The following is a 21,795-nucleotide window of genomic DNA, read 5'->3' on the forward strand; positions in this document are numbered from 1 at the left end:
AATGGTCTTGCTTTATAGAAAATTCAGGAATATGATTTTTCCAGTATCCAATGGAACCATGAAGAGCATGTCTTTTACATCTAGAACTGCCATCCATTTGTGTGCAGCTGGACTGGCAGTCCAGCTGAGACTGGCAGTGTTTGGGATGAGCCTTCCCATATTGGCATTCAGCCACCAATAATCAATCATTAAGCATTAGCTCATGTCTGGTTTCCTCACCAGCCAAACAGGAGAATTATATGCGGTATGTGCCCCTAAATATAATACCCCTTTGTTCTAAATTTTTAATAGATTCATTTTCTATTTTTTTCATAAAATTTATTATATGGAGGTTTTGTGGGTTGGGATGACCAAACGTTCCTGTTTTGCAATTGCCAAACTTCTTTTGAAGGTACCATATCCTAAAATGTTTTCTTCATGATTTGTGATTGCAAATGTGTGTGAGGCCCTTTGTTTTACCCCAGCTAGCCATAAACAGACTTTGACAGTGGAATATATAATACTTTGTCCTTTGAATGCTGTTAGATGGACTCTCTTTATTTAAAACCTAAATTTATTTTTTCAGCATCTGTAGGGGTCATCACAGAGGGGGGCAGATATTTAGGTTCCTGTAGTAATTTAAAAATTCAAATGTTGTTTTCTAGGTCCTACTAAAGTAAGATAAATAGTAGATACTTTAGTAGTAGATAGATACTTTAGTATCTGAGTAGTAGTAGATACTTTAGTAAAGTAAGTACTTTACTAAAGTAAAGTAAGGTAAGTAGATATAGGGCCCATCCTTATCAGATCATTGATAGGTCATAATGTGCTGGATGAGAAGGTCCAAAGTTCACCCAGAGCTTAGTATTTTTTTCCTTTTGTGTTTTTGTTAACTCAAAACGGTTTTGGGGCTTTTTCTGCGGAGGCTTTCCATTACTTTTGTTCTCCCCATCCTTCACCATTTTGACTAAGTCTGTTACCCTGCATTGGACTGTTCCCCAAGGGCGTCACAGGGGACTCTTAAGGTCGTCCACACCTCCTTTTGCTCTTCCCAGAAGTAAGCAGAGTTTTGATCTTTTGTTTCTCTCAAGTAGGGTATGTTTAAAGGTTCTCACCCAGCACTCCAGAGGTATCTGCATTTAAGTTTTTAGGCTCCTCTCAGTAGCCTGAGTTTGCTCTCCAGAATGGCTTTCCCATTTTCTTTGTCTGGTTCCCAAGCCATGCAAGAATTTTGCCCATGTGGGGGTAATTGCCTGGGGATAAAGCTTCATTATGCATTATATCTTTTCTAATTTCATCTCATCACTCCACTAAATAAGTTTTTATCATTGCAGGACCACCTCTCAGTAGAAGTCTGGATTAGGAGCCACCTCTGTGGAGATTGGGGTGTTTCTGTTTTCACATCAAAGTTGCCTTTGTAACAGCAGTAGAGGTTTCACTAGATGACCATATGGGTAGGGAAGCTGGGTGTCCTCTTCCCATAACATTTATTCCTCCTGCTCAATATTCAACCTCACTGGTTATTGAATAGCTTCCCCAGACACTCACTCTCCACAAATACTTGGTTTCTGACTCCCCTGATTTTCTTCTGTATTTTTCCTGTAGATTTGGTAGTTGCAGGGGGTCCCAGGCCATAATTCTGTCCATGTTCCTCCTCTGCCCTCCTTGGGGTTGTTTGGACACTTTGGTCTTAATTACATGTCTCATTTTAAAATCTGGAACCTCTTCCTCTCTAGGAGGTGAACATTCAGTTGTTTCATGGTGTTCCATTCTCCCTCATCAGCATTTTTATCAGGGCTTTCGCAAAAGGCACCATCCCAATCCTCAGGTTATACTATTAATTTTCACTTTTTTCAGCACTTTTTATAGTATCAGTTCTAATTTTTCTTTGGTCTTTTCCTTAAAATCTTTTTGCTGTTTCTTTAATTGGTCATTTTTATAACTGTAAAGACAGTTATACATGTTTTCTGTCTTTTATTTCCTGTCTCAGATTATTAGTTTCTTTTATAATTTGTTCTCTCCATTGCCATGCAGTCTTTAAACATAATCTCACTACATGACACATGATACTTCTTCCTTTTTTTTTATCTTCCAGTGATCCCTCCTCTTTTTATTTAATTTCTATTATATCCTTTCCCACTCATACCAGTTGTTCCTGACCAAAGATTATCAGTTTCAAAGTGTGTCCTGTGCTGCTGTAAATATTCTGTTAAGCCTTTGGTCTCTTTCTCAAAATTATTTGCCACCCTACTGACTATGTCAGTTTGTCATGGGTGGAGTGGGAGTTTCAGACAAAGTTTATGAGAGAAGCTGTTGTTGAGTCAGGAGGTGTAGAAAGGACCCCCTGCCTTTCTAAACTTCTCCAAGAAAAGCCTTGGTCTGGCTGGATCCAATCCTAGCCCTCATTGCCAAAGGTTTAAGTCTAAGGAATTACAAAGGTCTGATTGAACCTTTGCACAACTTTGTCCTGCAGGGACAGGGATGGCAAACCAGATATATTTGTATAAGAATAAATTATTTATTTTGATAAATGATTAGACAAAAAAATCTTAATCAGAATTATGTACTATACAGAATAAAAGCTAAAGCTAATAGTAGAGTAGAATAGTGTATATTAAAGTAATTTTATTAAAGCTGGAAAACTCCATGATTATGAAATGGAGATTGATGTCACTCACCCAGACCAATGAGTGTGGGCAAATCTCCTTTGCTTGCACGTAGGAATGACCTTGAAGGGTGTCCCCACTCCAGGGAGGAATCTCCACACACACTCCAAGAAGGGATATGTTAGAAGAACCTGCTATTTGTTAGGGGCAGGACTTTAAGAGTAAAAACTGATTGTCAGTCAGATATCTGGAGTTTTTGTGGGTTGTAGGCTGGGTGTTCCAGCTTAGCGTTTTTAGGTGAGGATAATTCACCATATCTGCCCCATCTTCCTCTTTCTATCAGAATGTTTCATTTTGGGGTTGATGAGTCAGACTGGATTTAGCATAATTCAAGACCAAAAGCAGTGTGACACCCCCTCTCAGTTCACCACTGACAGCTTTGCAAAACTGGGTGTTGTTTGAGTTGTCTTACCCTATTCCTGGCAGAGCACTCACATTATAAAAACTTCTTTCTTATATGTAATCTAAACTGATCCTCTTTTCGTTTAAGACCATTCCTCCTTGTTCTTTGAGCAACTGGGAGATTTCAAAGAGAATCTGAACTCCTCCATAGCAATGGCTTGAGGCCTGCCAGGGGCCTGCTGAGCTGCTGGGGCCAGGAGGAGAGCTGATGTCACAGTGAAACCAGTTTGGTTTCTTACTCCCACTACCAGCTCCCCCAGCAGCTGGGGAGGTGCTTTGAGCTGCCTGTTGGCACAATGATGGACAAATTAAATGCTGCCACTGAATGGCCCAGCTTGGAGCAGCAGAGCCACCTCCAAAGCTGGCTTGGTGACAAGGAATGACCCACATCTGTAGTCACCTGAAGCCAGTAACAAGCAGGTTGTAGGAGGAGGGGAGCCTGGTGGGACTAGGGCTGTATTGTAGGGTGGAGTTGTGGCATCTGCTGTGAGGTGGATGCTCTGCCATCTGTTTCCATATTCCTTCTCTCCAGGATGCGGGAAGTGGATCTGGGCTGTGGGAAGGCTCTGCTCATCAAGGAGAGTGGGGAGTTCCACGCCGTGGGACACAAGTGTCCCCACTATGGGGCTCCTCTGGTCAAAGGTCAGTCTGCATCATGTCCTGGAGAGCAACCTAGGGCATCACAGGACAAAGGACTGCCCCCTGACTGTGCTGCCCACTATGCAGCAGTGCTGCACTGCACACTCAGCATCACCTGGGCATCTTCTGGCTGGGGAAGGCATGGGAGCAAGCTGGAGTTGCACAAAGCTCCCCAGAGCATTTTGTCAGCTCTGGTTTGCAGCTGCAACTGCTGCTCACAGGGTTGGGCTTCTTCTTGTTGAGGGGAAGAGGACTCTCTTTGGGCTGATGGGACCCTCTCAGTAGCAAAAAGAACATTGCTCATGTTATTGACTGAAGTGGGATGAGGTGGAGTGGTTTCCCATCTTGGCACCTAGAAATATTCATCCTGGCACTTTCTCAGCACCCCTGAGCCTAAGCAGTGGCAGAAGTTTGTGTACTGATGTGCATCACTAAAACTGGGGCTGGGAGGACACTTTGCTGGAGGTGGGGTCCTGGAGAAGACAGGGGAGCATCCTTCTGAGTGTCTTCTGGGCATTGCTGGCCCAGCAGTCATGATGGGTGTAGCAGCCATGCTCTCAGCCCCCCACGCTGGGGTGAGCCTCTTGCTGAACAGTGCCCTGGAGGTGAGAGCTCACTGTCCTTTCGGAAACCAGGCGTGCATTCCTCAGACTGGCTGTCACACGGGATCTCTCTGGGGACTTTGCTGCAGCTGTAGGTGCAGGGGGGCTACCCCTGTGCCCAGCCTGTGGTGCTGATGAGATGTGGCACTGCTGTGACTCAGCAAGCAGAGACACAAGCTTAAGACCAGTCTATGGCCTCATGGTGGCCTATGCTCTGCCCTGGCATTGTACCAGGGAGAACTGAAGTACAAGCAGCCTCTGAGCCAACACCTAGAGAAATGAAGACATGGCTTTGGGCATGCCTGTGCCTTCCAGGTGTGTGCAGTTGTCTTGCTGTGTCACAGTCTGCTCTGCCACATACATACTCTAAATCAATAATGCTCTGCTCAAGGCACCACTTGTTCTGGGTAATAGTGGGACTTCTAAGAATGACCATGAGACTCTGGGGATGGCAGCCCCATTGTGGCTGGAGAGTGAAGTTATATCCCAGAGCAAACAGCTTTGGAACTGCACCCAGAGGTACTGGAGGACCCTGCCATCCAGGGCATTTTATTAGGAATTGCTCATACAGGATTCCAGCTGGTCCCAAACATGCCCAGTGTGCATGTTGAGAAAACTCCACTGTTGCCCATCCAGGTCCACATCAGCTGTCATGTGTCCTGTAGGAGAGGTGTCATTTCACAGGATGGGAGGCCACTGCAGAGCAGCACCAACCCTGCTCTGCTGTGTTCCGTGCAGGGGTTTTGTCCAAAGGAAGAGTCCGCTGTCCCTGGCATGGAGCTTGCTTCAATATCAGCACAGGTGACATTGAGGACTTTCCCGGCTTGGATAGTTTACCCAGGTTCCAGGTGAGAGCCTTATCCTTGCAGCAGAGGATACCACAGAATCATGGGATGATCTGGGTTGGAAGGGACTTTAAGGTCCATCTCATTCCACCCCTTGCTATGGGCAGGGACACCTTCCACTATCCCAGGTTTCTCCAAGCCCACTCCAACCTGGCCAGGAACACTTCCAGGGGTGGAGTAGCAATAGCTTCTCTGGGCACTTTGTGCCAGGGCTTCCCCACCCTCACAGGGAACAATTCCTTCCCAGTAGCCCATATAACCCTGCCCTCTGGCAGTGGGAACCATTCCCCCTCATGCTGTCACTGCAGGTCCTTGTCCCATGTCCCTCTCCAGCTCTCCTGGAGCCCCTTAAGGCACTGGAAGTGGCTCTGAGGACTCCCTGGAGCCTTCTCTTCTTCATGTGAACAATCCCAGTCCTCTTCAGGGCTGCTCTTGATTCCTGCATCCCTTAGCCTGAACAGATAAGGCAAATTGCTCACATCCAGATTCAGCAGCTTGCATTTGCCCTTATTGAAACCTTGTAAGATTCCCATGTGGTCACTTCTCCAGCCTGGCCACATTCCTCTGCATGGATCCCTTCACTCTAGAGTATCAACCACACTGCTCAGTTCTGTGACTCTTGTAATTGGCATAAGCAACGTTCTATATGGCATGGAGCAAATGTTTTTCAAGGATGTGCTGGTGTCGCCAGTGGAGGGCAGCTCCTCATGCAGCTCCTTCCCCTCTGCAGCTCCCTTGCACCCACCCACAGGCATCAGATACCTCCTGGGAACCTGGGAGTGCCCAGTCTGGGAGGTCTCTGGAGAAGGAGTGAGGTAGGAATGAGAAACCATATGTAAGCTTTGGGTAGAAATCAGTTGGTGTGGGGCTGATCTGAGGCAGGAGATCTCCCAGCCTCGAGCTGGGATGAGCCCTGCCATGGGCTGAGCTGCTCCCACAGGGGACTCGCTGCCATCACCCCTTGTCCCTTAGCTGTTGCCCAGAGGGAGCCCTTGCTGCTTTGCAAACCAGCACTGTTCTGTCGCCCTCAGGTGAAGATTGAGAAGGAGAAGGTATACATCCGAGCAAGCAAGCAGGTGAGGGGCCATTGACATCAAAAAATCAAGGCCAATGCTTTCATTTTTTGCTGTATGTGCATGGGGGTGGGGGGAAATGCTTATCTTTTATCCTCAGCCCTGGGCAGAGTGATGTGTGAGTATCCAGTTTATGTGGAGGTACAAGTGGAGCAGGGCAGAGGTGCTGGGTCCCCGTTCCACCCACATCCCTGCAGCTGCTGGACACCTGGCCTGGGCTGTCCACGCTTTCAGGTCTTACAGGTGTTTTCCTGTACTTGTTTCCTTAACTTTCCTATGTTTCCTTTAGCTCAGAGCAATTTTAATTTAGCAGGCCCATGGGAAGAGGCCTCTCCCACTGGCCTTTTGGCATGGTGATGACAGAGGCCACTTGTGCTCCCTCCTGAGCCCACACCTCAGCTCTTTCTGGAGAGGAACCTGATGCAGGGGTGGAAAGGGCTCTCTTGCCCTGATGGAATGCAGAATGAAGCCCATTCAGGCCACTGCCATCTTTCTTTACATGAAAAGCCTTCTTTTGTATGTACATTTGTGCAAATCCAGTGGGCCTTTAAAGCACTTGGGTTAGAACCAGAGATGTCACCTGAATGGCAGCACTTCAACTCCAGCTCATTTCAGGATGTGATGAGGGGAAAATGGGTCTATTTGCTCTACCAGGAACAGATTTTGGCCTCTAATGCCTGGGAACAGGGGGTCTGTGCAGCAGAGCTACACTGGCAAAGGTCCATGCCTGTTCTCTGGCAGATTGGATAAGTCCATCAGCTTTGGATATCAGGTGTGCAAGCTCTGCTCAGGTTCAGGATAAAATTCCTGACAGAATTTCTTCATTTTTGTCTCACCTTTGGTGCACAAAGGCACACCTGCTTTTTCTGTTGCCCCACCACCACCCCAGCTCTGAGTAGCTGCATGGCTTTGCAGAAGATGGTGGATTGGTTTTTCTTTTGTACCTTGTACTTGTAAGGGGCAGTGCACTGGATGTTGGAATGGTATTTGGATGAGCAGGAGTTTGGAGTTCAGTACAAGGGTGTGGTTGTTCCCTTCCTATCCAAGCTGGTTTATGACACTGCTACAGCTGTCCCCATCCCTGCCTGGCTGCCCAGGGTAATGCTGAGTAAAGATAATTGCTTTTCTTCTTCTTTTTGGTGGTGACACAGACTCTTCAGACACAGAGGAGGACAAAGATGATGGCAAAGTGCATCTCCTTGAGCAACTACAACCTGAGCAGCACCAATGTGCTAATCATTGGTGCAGGTAAGGGTGGCACATGCTGGGGTCACTGTGTGTCCCCTCTCAGGCAGGGATGCAGGGAGGGGCTGTCTGCATTCTCTGCACCCTCTGTCACCCCTTCTGCATTCCTCCCCGTGCAAAGGGTCACACCAGAAAGTCATCCTGAACCTTTTTGTACTACATGCTAATGATCCAAAGGTGCCCTGTGGTCCGATCTGTGGAGCCCTGTTGCCATGCTTTGGAGTGAACCCTGGATCCTCTTCCTGCTGCTCCCTTCCCCGTTACATTGGCAACCCCTAATTTACACAGATGATGAGTGTAAAGTCTTTTCAGGTCCCCATGGTGTTGATACACCTTTTTCTCTTGGACCTTGCACATCACCATCTCATTGCATCTCCAAAGTTCTCACCACAAGATGCATCTCTGAAGATAAAAGTTCTTCCAGCTTGCCAGCAAATATCAGATCCCTGCCACATATAGCAAAACTGCCAAAGCTTTTCCTTTTCCTTTTCCTTTTCCTTTTCCTTTTCCTTTTCCTTTTCCTTTTCCTTTTCCTTTTCCTTTTCCTTTTCCTTTTCCTTTTCCTTTTCCTTTTCCTTTTCCTTTTCCTTTTCCTTTTCCTTTTCCTTTTCCTTTTCCTTTTCCTTTTCCTTTTCCTTTTCCTTTTCCTTTTCCTTTTCCTTTTCCTTTTCCTTTTCTTCTCTTGTCCCAGCTCTATTTGCGTATTGCCATTTTTGTAGAAAGCCTGATGGGGTGAAGACTGTCTTCCAAGTTTCTGGAATGCCAAGGCATTAGATGCCAGGGCTGGGCCATGTTGTGGTGAAATGGAGAGTGGGAGGAGGACAGGAGCTTCTGTTCCTGGGACTGGGAGGAAAGGTCTGCTTCTGGCACATGGGTTGTTCTTACTGGAGTCTTAAGGTCACCAGATCCAATCTGGATATTGGATCGTCAAATTGGAATTATCTAAGGTGCATCTCACAGTCTGAGCAGAGGGGAAAACCAGCTTGACTGGCTTTTCCCATGCTGCTGGGTGACATTTTTCCCTTCCTTGTGCCTTTGTTGTTTGTTGACTTAATTCCAGGGTGGGACATACTGAGGCCAGCTGGAACCTCCTGGTGTGTGGCAGGTCTGGACAGTTGTCACAATCCTCAGCAAGGCACTCTACAGACAGCATTAGACACTGCTGAGGAATCTTTCTCAGGCTTTAGCAAATAAATTTACAGGTCTGTTAAAGACCAGAGTCTATTCTGATAGACACCAAAGGAGATTTCAAAGCTGGATTTGTAGGAAAGAAGTGTTAGGGAAAGACTGCCCATCCAGCCCTATGTCAGGGACCGAGATCCAGCCATGCCCAACAGAGCTGAGAGCAGTTGACTGCAGTCCCTTGCTCATGTGAGGGTCATCCTGACATTAGCACAGTGTCAGGTCTAGCTCAGGATGTTCCTGGCAGCATGCACAGAGGATGTCCACCCGCCTGTCTCTGCTTCCACTGTCCCCCAACTCCATCAATGGAAGTGTCTTGTTAATGGACCAAACTATTATGTGGTCCAGGTCCATCTTCTCTCAGTGGTGTTACAGAATTTGTGGCCCTAAAAACGCTTATTATGCAATGAGGCTTCCTTGGCTGAGAAGAGACTCCAGACTTCTCACCTGAGCTCTTCAGTCTCACCAGTACAGTCAGGTGGGCTGCGGTGGTACAGCATGTCCCAAGGCAGCTTCTTGTTCAATTTAACAAGTTTTTTTCTGTGATTAAAATAAGTGAACAAAAAACCCTTAAAGAAATAGCATGGAAAATGCTCTTCAGTGAGTCACACAACCAACACCTTGGCCATGGAGAAGGGAACACTCCCTACTCTCCATGCTTGGCCATAAATTCACCAGGAGCAGGGTGTGCAGACGCTTCTCTGACTAGAGAAGTCCAAGAGTCTAAGTGGCTGCTTATGCCCTGGAGTTTTTCAGAGTTTGTAGGCTTTAGCAGCACTCCTCAGTGTGTGTTTGTGACAATTTAGGAACAGACAAGAGGGTTAATTTCAGACAGAATGTCCCTTCTGCTGCCTCATGCATCTGCTCCAACTGGCTTCCCATGCGAGCTGTTTGGGTTGGGAGAGGCTGTGAAGTGAGGCCAGGGCTGGTGGAGGTGGTGCTTTTGGAGTCAGCCACAGTGGGTTTAGCAGCACAGGACACAGATCTCCCAAGGCCACAGACACATGGCTGACACTGGTCTCCTCCCTTAGGGGCAGCTGGGCTGGTCTGTGCAGAGACCTTGCGCCAGGAGGGCTTCTCTGACCGGATTGTGATGTGCACCATGGACAGACACTTGCCCTATGACAGACCAAAGCTCAGTAAGGTTTGTATCACTCTGGATATGCCACAGTTCCCCAGTTTTAAAATTTGCTCTAGGGTCTTATCTCGCTATTATTCATTGCAGCAGCAAGGTTCTGTTTCATTAGTCTTCCTGTCTGTTTCCCTTCAATTTTCTTCCCTCTTTGTGACTGAAATATGAAACACAAAAAAGGAGTTGTTCAAACTAAGATTACTCCAGCAGAAAAACAAGGGTATTCTTCCTTGTGTGAGTGGTGAGGCCCTGGCACAGGTTGCCCAGAGCAGCTGTGGCTGCCCCTGGATACCTGGAAGTGTCCAAGACCACGTTGGACACTGGGGCTTGGAGCAACCTGGTCTAGTGGAATGTATCCCTGCAAATTGAAATGAGATGAGTCTTTAGTTCCTTGCAAACCAAACCATTCCATTATTCATATGAATCATGAAATTATTCTTCCACGGATGTAATGGTAGCTGTCTTAGCCAGCTTGTACCTAGATGTGTTCTTAAAGTATTTCTGGATCAAAAATATTTAAAGCAATGAAATGGAGCATGTGAAAAAATGGTGTTGCCTACCAGAGTTTTTATTAGTGCCTGTTTCTTGCTGCCCAGGGATGCTCTGTGCTGCAATTATGATGATTCTCAGCTGTCATCACAGCTTGGTAATTTGATGGAAGTGCAAAGGTTGCTTTTTCTGGCACACATCCCATTTTGCATTCCAGTTTATAGGCACAGGATGATCTTTAATCAGATTTTTTTGCTGCTGATTCCTGAGCCTTTGATGTCAGACAGCAGCTCAAGCTGGACAGCAGCATTTGATCTTGGAGCCTGAAGATAACATAAGGTGAACTATGTGTTCATCCTCATGTGAGGAATGCTTACCCATGGGGACTACTACAATCGTAACATCTAATTCTACTGCCAGCACCCAAAAAAAAAGGGATTTTTGAAAGACCAGCAAACATGCACATGACTTTTGGGGAGCATTTAGGCCATTTCTGTGCTTCTGCCATTCCTGCCTGGGGTGAAGAGTAGCTGCCTGGTACCTGCATCCAACCATCACAGGGTTTGTGCTGAGGAGCTCAGAGAATCTGAGTCCCTCTTCCAGCCAGACAGCTCTTCCACTTATCCCCATGTATGAGTCTTAGACTGGCTCTTCTTCTCTCTGTTAAATATTAAGAACATTTCACATGCCAGAGATGTTGTACATGGTTTATTAAATCCTCCACTAAACACCTCTGGCACCTGCTTTTGGAAGGTGCACAAAACCCATGGAAGTTAAGACAGAATTTTTGGGTAGGCGGTAGGAAAAATGGAATTTTTCTTAATCCTGTTGTGTGTGGGACTACACCTGTACAAGCCACTGGAGAAGAAGTGCCACTGCTAACTCTGTAAGCAGCAGAGCTCTTGCTCCCTGAACCTGCAGCAGTGCTCTTCCTCTGCCCTGCTGAATGCCTGTTATCAGTCTGTCCCCAGGTCCTGCCAAGCTGTTTCCCTTTGTCTCCTTTGGACCATGAACTGTGTGTTGCCACATCTCTATTACTCCAGAGCACCAAACAGCAGCAAAAGCCATGGTGGTGCACTGTTGTGCTTTGCCCTTCCTCCCTTCCTGCACACTTTCACAGAGGGGTCAGGTGTTCCTCTCTGTAAATGTGGAGTATTCAAAGACTTTGCAGTAAAACCTGTATGACTCTGCCCCCGCCTCGAGTCCTGTGACAGCAGTCTCTCCTGAGCAGAGCACTGTCTGAAGTCAGAGTAAGGGCTTGTTCTTGTTGGTCTTGTTCCAGCCCCTGACCAGGCCACCTCCAGAGAGAAGGACCTTGCACATCCATCTCCATGGGTGAATAGGAGGGCCCTTGATTCCTGCATCCCCTGTCTCTCTTGGGTCAAGCACAAACATCATCCCTGTGTGGCACGAGTAGATGCTGCTGCTGGGCACTGTGTGATCTATAGCAGGGCTTGACCATGGCATCCGTGCCTGCTCCTGCTACACTGCAGGCAGGGAGGGGAGCACGGGCAGGGAGCAGCCCACACACCCAACAGGTACCTGATGCTCTGCTTGTTCTCAGCCTGAGTCTGACCTTGTGTCCGTGGAGTCAGGAGGACAGATGAGCTCGGGCTCAACCCTCTGCATAAAGAAGGTGTACATCTCACCCCAGTGACCAGGGAAGGTTGGAAAAACATGAACCTTTGTCTTGCAGATGAAGATGTGCAGATATGGGCCCCACCCTCTTGCTTCAGCATTCAGTGGAACTTGTGCAGCATAATTTGGGTGCTTCTGAAAATGTATCCTTGTGTGTTAATGCTGTTTGTTCTTACTGCTCTTCTAGCTTCCATTTGCCCTGATAACTGCCTGTTTTCCAAATAATCATAGAATGGTTTGAGTTGGAAGGGACTTCTAAAGGTCATCCTGTGCCATTCCCCTGCTGTGGTTTTTACTCCTTTTACTAGACCAGGTTTTGTTCTAGTCCATCACTTTCAGGGATGTGGCAGCCACAGCTTCCCTGGACAACCTGTTCCAGGGCCTCACCACCTGTGTTGTAAAATTACGCTTTTCTTTTGCTCCTGTGAACCTGTGTGTGCTGGGAGGGGCTGCATTTATGTCTGCTTTGATGACACTGCAAAGCACCTGCTGTGATCTTGCCTGAGCTACTCAGCACCAGCCCCATGCCAAACTGGCAGAGAAGGCACCAGAGCCCAGATCAGCCTCTTGTGACAACTCCTGTTTGAACAGGCTTTCATTCCAGCCCTGTAGAGCCATTCCCTTAACCCATGCAACAAGTGCTGACTTGTGCTGGTAGCAGCTGTTTCTCTACTCACCTGTTCAATCCACAGCAGCTGACAGAAAAATGGCTTTTTTTGCAGTCAATGGATTCCCACCCTGAACAGATTGCCCTGCGCCCCAAGGAGTTCTTCTGCACCTATGACATCGAAGTCCTGACTGAAATGCAGGTAAGGAGAGTCCTGTGTGTGCCTGAAGGAAAGTGCTGGTATGCAGAGGTTGTATTTAGGGAATGTGGCCACTGTCTCTGTTCTTGGCTCACTGGATGCCACTGTGTGAATTCTGGGTCTCCCCGAGCCCCTCTCTTTTTGCCCCAGAGTGCAGGTTGCCTGTGCTTGTTCAAAACACAGCTCCTGTGCTCAAAGCACAATGTTCCTGTGGCAGAAAGGCACACTGGTGTGACCGTGGTGTGCCTATCTTTGGTGACCGCCATGTGTTACCTGCCATTCCTCATGTGGATCTGGGGAGCCAGATGCCATCTGATAAGGATAATCAGCTCTTCAAACAGTGCAGAAAATGATGGCCTAAATATTTCTCCCCATCATTTTATTTATATTGGAAGACCTTCAAGGATTTTTGAAAAGGCAACTAGGAATATTTAAGGTGTGGGTTGGCCAAGCTGTGGACATGGGGGGACTAAAAATAACAGACTAACTAAAAGCAACCAATTAACTAACTAAAACTGACATGGAGGACTAAAACCTGAAAGACAAGTTGATTGGGCTGGGACCTCGGTGAAAATCTGGGATTTCTTCCCTTAACATTATTCAGGAATGATTTTAGGTGGCGGCTGTGGATGTCAAGAGCAAGATAGCTGTGTTCAAGGATGGGTTTAAGATGGAATACAACAAGCTGCTGATAGCAACGGGAAACACGTAAGCTTCGGAGAAACATCTTAAAGATCAAGAGAAACTGTTTTATCTGAGAATGTGAGGAGTTAATGCCTGGGGATAAGGGATGAAATGTGGCAGGTGAATTTAAACACTGAATTTGTTTGAGCATGGAAGAGTCAAGGAACACAAAAGATACTGGAAATGTCTGTATGTATCTACATCTACATCTACATCCACATCTCTATCTATATATCATCATCTATCTATTTAATATATATATCTACCTCATGTATTATAGAATCACAGGATGGTTTGTGTTGGAAGGGATCTTAAAATTCATCCAGACCCACCCCTGCTGTTGACAGGGAACACAAACAACTTTCCACTAGACCAAGTTGCCCCAAGCCCCATCTAACCTGGCCTTGGACACTTCCAGGGGTGGTACCAGGACATTGAACATATTTTCTTTAACAAAAGCTCCAAAGTGGAAGTATTGTAATTCTTTTAGAGGGCATTTTTGCCATATTGCTCTTCTTTTCACTCCTTGATAACACTCAACCCTGACAACCAGATAATTAATCCCTTTGAATTTCCATCTTTCATTTTCAGCAATTAAGGCTTAACACTTGCTGTTGCAGCCTTAATTAGGTGTTGCTGTTGCCCCATTCTAACAGACCTTTTGGGAGCCTTGGCCCCAGAATAGGAATTTTCAGGCTGAACCTGCTTCAGCCATATGGAAAGGTGGTATTGGTGTGCTGGGATGTTGAGCATCACTCCAGATTGCTGTTGTCATTTGTGCCCTGCAAGTAGTGGATTGGTTTGTTTTTGATTGGAGGGTTGTCAAAATTGGCAGTTTAAGCTGAAAATGAGGCATCCTGGCTCTCCTTCCTTGTGTTCCTTACATCAAGCCATAAAATGAAGTAGGAGAAATTCAGCCCCTGCATAATTAATCATCTGGGGAAGGGATGCTGTAGATCAGCCAAAGCAGGGACTCACACTGGAAACCAAAGTGCCACCGGTCATAGCCAGTGCCACAGGGTGTGAATAGCTGCTACTAGACTGTACAGCATCACAGCCAAAATGCCATGTGCACCAGTCACCTAATTAGGTTCAAAAGAGAATTAAGCCTTTGGCAATAATTTCAAAATCCTCATGCACAAGCTTGAGGTACACTGGGTTTTTAAGGTACCTAAATTATTTAGGCTCCTCTGTCCTGTTTCCAGATGTGAGTCAGATATGCAGGGGCCAGATATTTAAAAATATATGGGCTACAGTAAGTGCTGAGTGAGGGCACAGTTAAGCTGCTACAGCATCAGCAGTGTGCCTGTGGGAATGGAGGGTGTAGCCTGCATCCTCAGAGCCTTATCAAACTTTCAATATCTGACTCCAAAGCATTGCTGGAGGTCAGATTGTGTTTTCTGTGTCCCATTAAGCTTCTAAAAAATTTGTGACATGCCAATAATTGAGCATAGGCTTGTGAAGCAATGCCTATCCTGCACTGGTTGCACTGCCCCAGGAAGGAGCTCCTGTGGACCTGTGGGTACACCAGTCCATGAAGGGGTCTGGGGTGGCTGCTCAGCATCCCCTATATCACCACTGGCCACCAGCATCTGGGTTTTTCCATGTTATGTCTCCAGCAAAGAGAAAGGTGAAAAAAAGGAAAGTTGGGAATGTTCTTGGAGCCCTGAAAGGGGTGTCTGTAGTCCCAACTGGGCACTGAACCACAGATAGTTGAGAAAAGCGGCTGTATCACCCTCAGTGTTTTTCAGGCCCAAAACTCTCAGCTGCAAAGGCAAGGAGATGGAAAATGTTTTCAACATCCGTACACCCGAAGATGCCAATCGTGTGGTGAAGCTGGCCACAAGCAAGAACGTGGTGATCGTGGGAGCATCCTTCCTGGGTGAGTGCTTCCCTGGCCTGTGTCCCTGTCCCAGCTCTCCACCTCTGCCTGCAGATGGGTAAAGTCCTTTGCCCAGTTTGTCACTGCCTAGTTAGAGGTATCACCCCCATGAAACTGGACCTGGGGTAGTCCAACCTCCAGCTCCAGATGTGTGTAAAGACATTTCCATGCCAAATAAATTGATTTTTCAAAGAGGCTGGGCTGGCATGGGTATAGATATTGCTGTCTCAGTCTGAAAAGCACATGGCAAGACAAGTACTGGTGCTCATGTGGGTCAAATCTGGTGTGTCTAGAGCTAGCTTCAGTCAGGAGAGCCTAGTTAGTGTGTGGGAGCCTGTGGGCTTTTTCTCTTTCACATTTTAGCAGTGTGGTGAATTTTTTAAATTAACAGGAAAAAATCTTGTAGTTTCTTTGATGGCTCTTCTTTTTGCTTGATTTGGTTCCAACAAAATTATTGTGGGTCCTAACAAAATAAGAATGAGTCCGGCAAGCCTTAAAAATATGGTTATTGGTCAGGAAATTTGTTATAAAATATTCATGAAACAATAAACTTGTTTTAATGGTTGAATCAATATGATCTACAGAAAAGCATGTGGTGTGGGGTCCCAATTGCAAACTGCAGGTCATCAAAAAGATTCCTTTCCAAAAAACCCTCACAGACAGAAGATGTCTTGGTGGAGGTTTGTTGCAGAGGGTAGATAGATATGATTGTTATCTTAGCTAGCCGAATGTCACTTCTACCCTTGGATGAATCCTGGAGTGAAATGGACTGTTCCATCCCACCCCGCAAGAGATTGTGGTTCATCCCGCACCTCTGTACCTGCCCCTAAAACATCAGAGTCTGTAAACCCATTGGCCCATGCCTTGTCCCAGCCCACCTGGGAGCCCCTGAAAAGGGGGCTCCGAGGGGCCATGTGGCCTCTTGGCCCTCTCCTCCTCTCTTGGCCCTCTCCTCCTCTCTTGGACTTACTTCCTCCCCCCCTAAACCCTCCGTTTTCTCTCTCCCCTCCCCCGTCCTCCTAAACCCAGCCACGTGCTACGCCTGAGAGCACGAAGCTTGGGCATTCCTGAATCTTTGAATAAACCTCTCTCCCCAAGAGCAAGCTTCAGAGATCTCTGCCTCACTACACCCCCACCGTGCAGGAGAATAATCATTCCCACAGAGGTTCCCATGCAATTCCCAGCACCAGAATTCTATCATTCTGATGGGAGAAAACAGCCACTCCCAAGAGCAGTTTTCAGACCACAGCTGAAGTTGTCCCAGCCATAGGAGGAAGGTTTCCCTTGGCTGAGGTCCCTTGTTCCATGTTTTTCCCAGGGCACTTTGGGATTTCCTGGCCAGTTCCTCCCTTTAGTCTTTAAAACCTACATCTAAGAACCCCTGAATTGGTGTGATCCCTGGTGTGATCAGGTCTGGTGGCTCCCCAGTTCTCCCATGAGGGCAGCTCCAGCCTCCCCAGTCGCAGTGGGTGAGGCTGCCCCTTGTCTGCAGCCAGGGACACAGGGCAGTGCTGGGTGTGTTAACGTGGCTGTTTGGACCTGCTTCTCTTCCCCAGGGATGGAGGTGGCCGCCTACCTCGCAGAGAGGGCCCACTCGGTGTCCGTGGTGGAGCTGGAGCATGTCCCCTTCAAGAAGTTCTTTGGAGAGAGGGTTGGCCGTGCTGTCATGAAGGTGACCTTGCTTTCCCATCTGGGGGGGGGGGTTGGTAACAGAGCAGGTTTTTCTTGTTTCACTTATTGCACTAATGAATTTACTTCACATTTATTGACAAAGCTGTGATGGCAGCAGTCAGTGAGAATGGGCTGTATTTTCCCCATTATGTTCCATGTGCTATGGAACACCTTCTAGAGCTGTGCTGGGGATGTGGGGATGCTGACCCCCTTATCAGTGCAGGTTTAGATAAGCCTGCTGGGTGGGCAGGGCAGTGTAGGGGGCAGCAGGACATCAGGACCAGGGTGGTTCAGGGTCCTGATGTCCCCTACTCTGTCCCTTGTCCCCTGTCCAGATGTTCGAGAACAACAGGGTGAAGTTCTACATGCAGACAGAGGTGTCGGAGCTGCGGGAGCAGGAGGGGAAGGTGAGCGGTGGGCAGGGACCCAGAGCTGCCATTCTCTTCCCTAGTGTGGTTTTGCTCTCACCTACTTCCTATCCCCTGAAATTCATGTTCCCGGATTTGGCCCCCAGGAGCAAACATATGCCAGTGTGGGGTGTGGGGTGACTTCATTGCTCCCACTCACCTCCTGCTGCTTTTCTAAGGAATTATGGTCATTTGCATTTCACAAAGGAGGTGAGCTGCCAGCTTGGCTTCTTGCTGCTACAGAGGTGTTTTGTCCCTAAAATAACTCTGGTGTGCCCCCCCTCCCTGCCCTTTGTGTCTCCTGCAGCTGAAGGAGGTTGTGCTGAAGAGTGGGAAGGTCCTGCGTGCTGATGTCTGTGTTGTGGGCGTTGGTAAGGGTTGTGTGGGTGCAGAGCCAGGGAGGGAGGGCAAAGCAGAAGTTGGAGGGGACATGGCAGAAGGAGGTCGCTGGGGCAGGGTGGCCAGGGGTACTGGCAGTGGTCTGCCAGCCCTGCCGGATTACCACACATGAGTCTACATATCTAAAAAGGTATTTCTAGAGCCCCCACCACAAAATGCAACTGAAAATATATTTCAGAAGTAATATTTTTTTTTTCCAGGGAGAAAAAACATTTAAAGCAGTTTCATTCTCTCAAGTAGTTTTTTACTAAGTCTTCCCCAAACTGAATTTTTAATGTGTTTTTTTTTCTTTTTAATTGCTGCTGACAGCAATCAAAAATGTATCTCATACTATAAAATATAAGAAAATACCCTATAGAATATGATATATTTGTCCTTTACACTTTGGCGGGGGCAGGGGGAAATTCCCTTTCCTTCCCTCTTCAAAATGCTGTATACTGGAAGAATCACAGAAATAATTTAATTGTAGTTTTGTTGTTTTTATTGACTACTCTGAACTGTGAAAATGCTGGAGGTAAAACAACAAAAAAAAAAAAAAAAAAAAAAAAAAAAGAAAAAAGGAGAAGGAAGGTGAAGGAAATTCAAAGACTGGGGGGAAGCTGAAAATTCCTGGCTGGATGCTTGAAGATTCTCTTTTAAATATAATTTTTTTCAAAATATCTGTGAAAGAGAATTAAATTGAAAATTATCTCTAAGCACTAGAAAAGGGTTGTGGGCAGACCGCAGTGATGGCTTGGGCAGGACAGGGATCCTGAAGGGCCAGAGGCTGATGCAGTGCGGGCTCTCTAGGGTTCCTAGACCTGCTCCACACTCCCAGAGCAGCTGCTGCCTGTCCCTGGGGGCAGCCCCACTGTCCTGGCAGGAGGAAAGGCCTCAGGATCAGCCCCCAGGGCTGTGGAACTCTGGACACTGCAGAAGCCTTTGCAGCAGCAGGGAAACCTTTGGCTTCCCCCCAGGTGCAGTCCCAGCGACAGGCTTTCTCAAGCAGAGTGGCATCAACATTGACTCCAAGGGCTTCATTGTGGTCAACAAGGTGAGCCCAGGGGCAGCCCCTGTGGGAGGGAGAGCAGGAGGAGCTGGGTCAGCTCTTCTGATCCATGAGCTTCCCTGGGGCTCCAAACTGCTGCCACAGGGGCTTTTCATGGCATTTTATTTGCCATGATTGGCAGAATTGGAATTTTTTAATTCTTTGGGTTGGCCTGTTCAGGGCCAGGAATTGAACTTGATGACCCTTGTGGTTGCCTTTCATCTCAGGATATTCTGTGAGATGGTGAAATTCTGGGAGCCTCACCAAGAGTGCCTGGAAACCCCCCCTGCAAGTGGGAGTGTACATCCAGACCTGGATGCTCTGGCTTAGGTCTGGCTCTGAGCTGTCCTGGAGTGGTATGGGTATTTAGAGGGGAGAAAATAGAGATAGATACATCTTTTAAGGATCTCAAAGGATCTCATCTGTTCTCCCCACCACCAGTGACTGCGATGGGAGTGGTGTTGGATCTGGTGGGTGTTGGGTCCTTAGGCAAAGGAGCATGTTGGGAGGCTGGGACTCAGTGCTATGCAAGTGCTCATCCCTGCAATAAGCTGGGCTCTATCAGCCAACACCAACAAACCCCAGACTTCTGAGAGAGGCTCCAGGACACCAGTCTATGTGTCTTTTTACTGGATAACCCACTGGTCGAGGGATACTGTAGGTCCCTGCATGTGTGTTCTCATTTGAAAATGAAGAAGACTGAGTGAAATCTCCCATGGGGGTCCCACAGCCAAGCAGGTTTTCCCTGTATTCTGAGGGACTGTGGCAGCTCTGAACCACTCCAGCTCTAGAGTTTCTGTTCATGTAGAGTGCAAACCCCACTAATGGCCACCTCTGTTCCCCCCTGCAGATGATGCAGACCAACATCCCAGGGGTCTTTGCTGCTGGAGATGCTGTCACATTTCCATTGGCCTTGAGGAATAACAAAAAGGTGAATGTTCCCCACTGGCAGATGGCCCACATGCATGGTAGGTACTTTGCAGAAAAGAGCCTTTTCCAGATTCTCAGGAAATTTCCAAACCCTCCAGGGCAAGAATGAGACAACTGCCAACAGAGAGACTGGGTAGTTGTATTGAACATTTTGAAGCATGCGTATCTTATGCTGCCTGTTGTGCTTTCATCTGTCAGCATTCTTGCCAAGCTTTGCCTAACAATGCCTCATCACCACACAGAGGAGCCCAGGGACATGCTTTCTCATATTCTCTTTGCTCCCTGGCACTGCTGCAGGAGCCTGCTCTACTTCTTGCCCCAGGACACTTAGGAGCCCACATCCTAATGCCAGCCTGGGCTCAGGTCCCCAGCTGGGCTTCCCACACTGCCAGGCTGGCCTGGGACTGTTCAGCAGAGCTCTGACCCTTCTCACCTCTTGTCAGCCTGGAACCCCTGGTGTGATGGGCTGCCATCATAGCCACAGTCTCATAGAGAGGATTCCTCTGTGCTGGGTGAGAGGTTTTGGAACCACAGCTCCAAATTCAGCCTTTGGACACCTCTCCCATGTCCAGATATGCTTCTGAAGCAGGGGCCATACCCCAACAGTCTCCATGCCTTCTAAGGGTTTGTTCATCCCATCCCCATCTGGGCAGGAGCTCAGCACACTCTCAACCCTGTCACTATTGCACAAGTTGGGAGGAGTCTCGTGGGTACATGGCTCATGGCAGTGGAGGTGACGAGTAGGAGCTGCACCACAGGAGGGAGTCTGAGCCCATCCTTGTGTGCTTCCTGCTTTGTCTTGGTTGCTGTGTGGGTTTTCTCAGCAGCTCTTCTTGGTTTTCCTGTACTCTGTGACTGCTGGTGTTGATGCTGTGACCTGAGGGCAGAGCATGGAGCTTGCCCTGGAGTGGCAGTTCCCCCATCCCTGTGCTCTCCTGCAGGCCGCATCGCCGCGCTGAACATGCTGGCCCACGGCATGGAGATCAGCACCGTCCCGTACCTGTGGACAGCCATGTTCGGGAAGAGCATCCGATATGCGGGTGAGGGGCTCCTGGGGGCTGCTGAGAGCTTGTGCTGGTGGAGGTGTCAGGGGACAGAGAAGCCAGGGTCACCTCCTTCACCTGAACCCTCCCCACTTACCTCTGCCACAGGGCTGCTTCCCTGCCTGGCTTCCGAGGGGGTTCAGTGTCTTCTCTGAAACCCATCTGCCATGAAGTGCACTTCTCTAAACAGGATGGAGGATTCACTTAAATTAGATATTGGGAAGTAGTACTTCCCTGTGAGGGTGATGAAGCCCTGGCACAGGTTGCCCAGAGAAGCTTTGGCTGCCCCATCTGTGGAAGTCTCTAAGGCCAGGTTGAACAGAGCTTGGAGCAACCTGGGATAGTGGAAGGTATCTCTGCCCGTGGTAGAGGGTGGGAACAAAGTGGTTCTCAAGGCATCTTACAACCCAAAACTCTCCTGTTCTGTGGTTTTTGGTACCTGCATCTCCTGGTGCTGGTCTGTTGGTCACTGCAGGACATTCTCCATGTAGTGCTGGAATGAAATACCCTGTCTTAGAGCTGGATCTGGAGGAATTGCTGCTGAATTCACTTCTTCTTTGCCTTCCAGGCCATGGGGAAGGATTTGATGATGTTGTCATCCAGGGAGATTTAGATGAACTGAAGTTTGTGGCATTTTATACCAAGTAAGTGTTTCTCTTGTCTATATTCCTACACAGACCTTCATCTGAGATTACTCTGCTAGGCTGGAAAATAGTTCTGCCAGAGCTTTTGTCAGTCAGTTTTGTTCACCTCTGCACACTGAGCTTGTGGAACACTTATACAAGGCCCTGGAGAAATTATGTTCAGATTGTCCAACAAGTTTAAATGGTCTTTGGACCTGGTGTCTCTGCCCTTTGCCCTCATAAACTCTGTGAGGAGATGATGGCTTCTACTGGCAATTCCTATCAAATATTTCCTTCCTATATAATCACCACATTAACGATTTTTGACCAGTGCTGGAAAGAGTGCTCAAGCATCACTGTTTCTGCTTTTGGTTTGACAAACTGAGCTCAAAAAACTCTTCTGTCTATCACAAGCTGTGAAGGTTTGAAGG

The 21,795-nt window shown here is 47.7% G+C and overlaps 1 protein-coding gene across 10 annotated transcripts in view; it reads left to right on the forward strand.

Annotated features, from left to right (window-relative positions):
* The window catches only part of AIFM3 (AIF family member 3), a 102,823-nt gene that overhangs the window by 52,494 nt on the left and 28,534 nt on the right, over positions 1-21,795 (forward strand). For 9 of the 10 annotated variants that reach the window (XM_085592839.1, XM_085592841.1, XM_085592840.1 and 6 more), the window contains 15 exons: positions 3,580-3,689; positions 5,027-5,136; positions 6,165-6,209; positions 7,358-7,454; positions 9,665-9,777; positions 12,615-12,701; positions 13,315-13,406; positions 15,134-15,264; positions 16,821-16,936; positions 17,271-17,342; positions 17,650-17,713; positions 18,698-18,774; positions 19,619-19,736; positions 20,640-20,738; positions 21,310-21,385. In XM_085592839.1, the coding sequence (XP_085448965.1) occupies positions 3,580-3,689; positions 5,027-5,136; positions 6,165-6,209; positions 7,358-7,454; positions 9,665-9,777; positions 12,615-12,701; positions 13,315-13,406; positions 15,134-15,264; positions 16,821-16,936; positions 17,271-17,342; positions 17,650-17,713; positions 18,698-18,774; positions 19,619-19,736; positions 20,640-20,738; positions 21,310-21,385 (1,407 nt within the window). Of the gene's footprint in view, positions 1-3,579; positions 3,690-5,026; positions 5,137-6,164; positions 6,210-7,357; positions 7,455-9,664; positions 9,778-12,614; positions 12,702-13,314; positions 13,407-15,133; positions 15,265-16,820; positions 16,937-17,270; positions 17,343-17,649; positions 17,714-18,697; positions 18,775-19,618; positions 19,737-20,639; positions 20,739-21,309; positions 21,386-21,795 lie in introns of those variants that run through there. The other variant, XR_014958624.1, reaches the window with a different exon arrangement.

This window comes from Lonchura striata, chromosome 15 (assembly GCF_050655825.1).
Source record: "Lonchura striata isolate lonStrDom1 chromosome 15, ASM5065582v1, whole genome shotgun sequence".
In the NCBI taxonomy this organism is placed as follows: domain Eukaryota; kingdom Metazoa; phylum Chordata; class Aves; order Passeriformes; family Estrildidae; genus Lonchura; species Lonchura striata.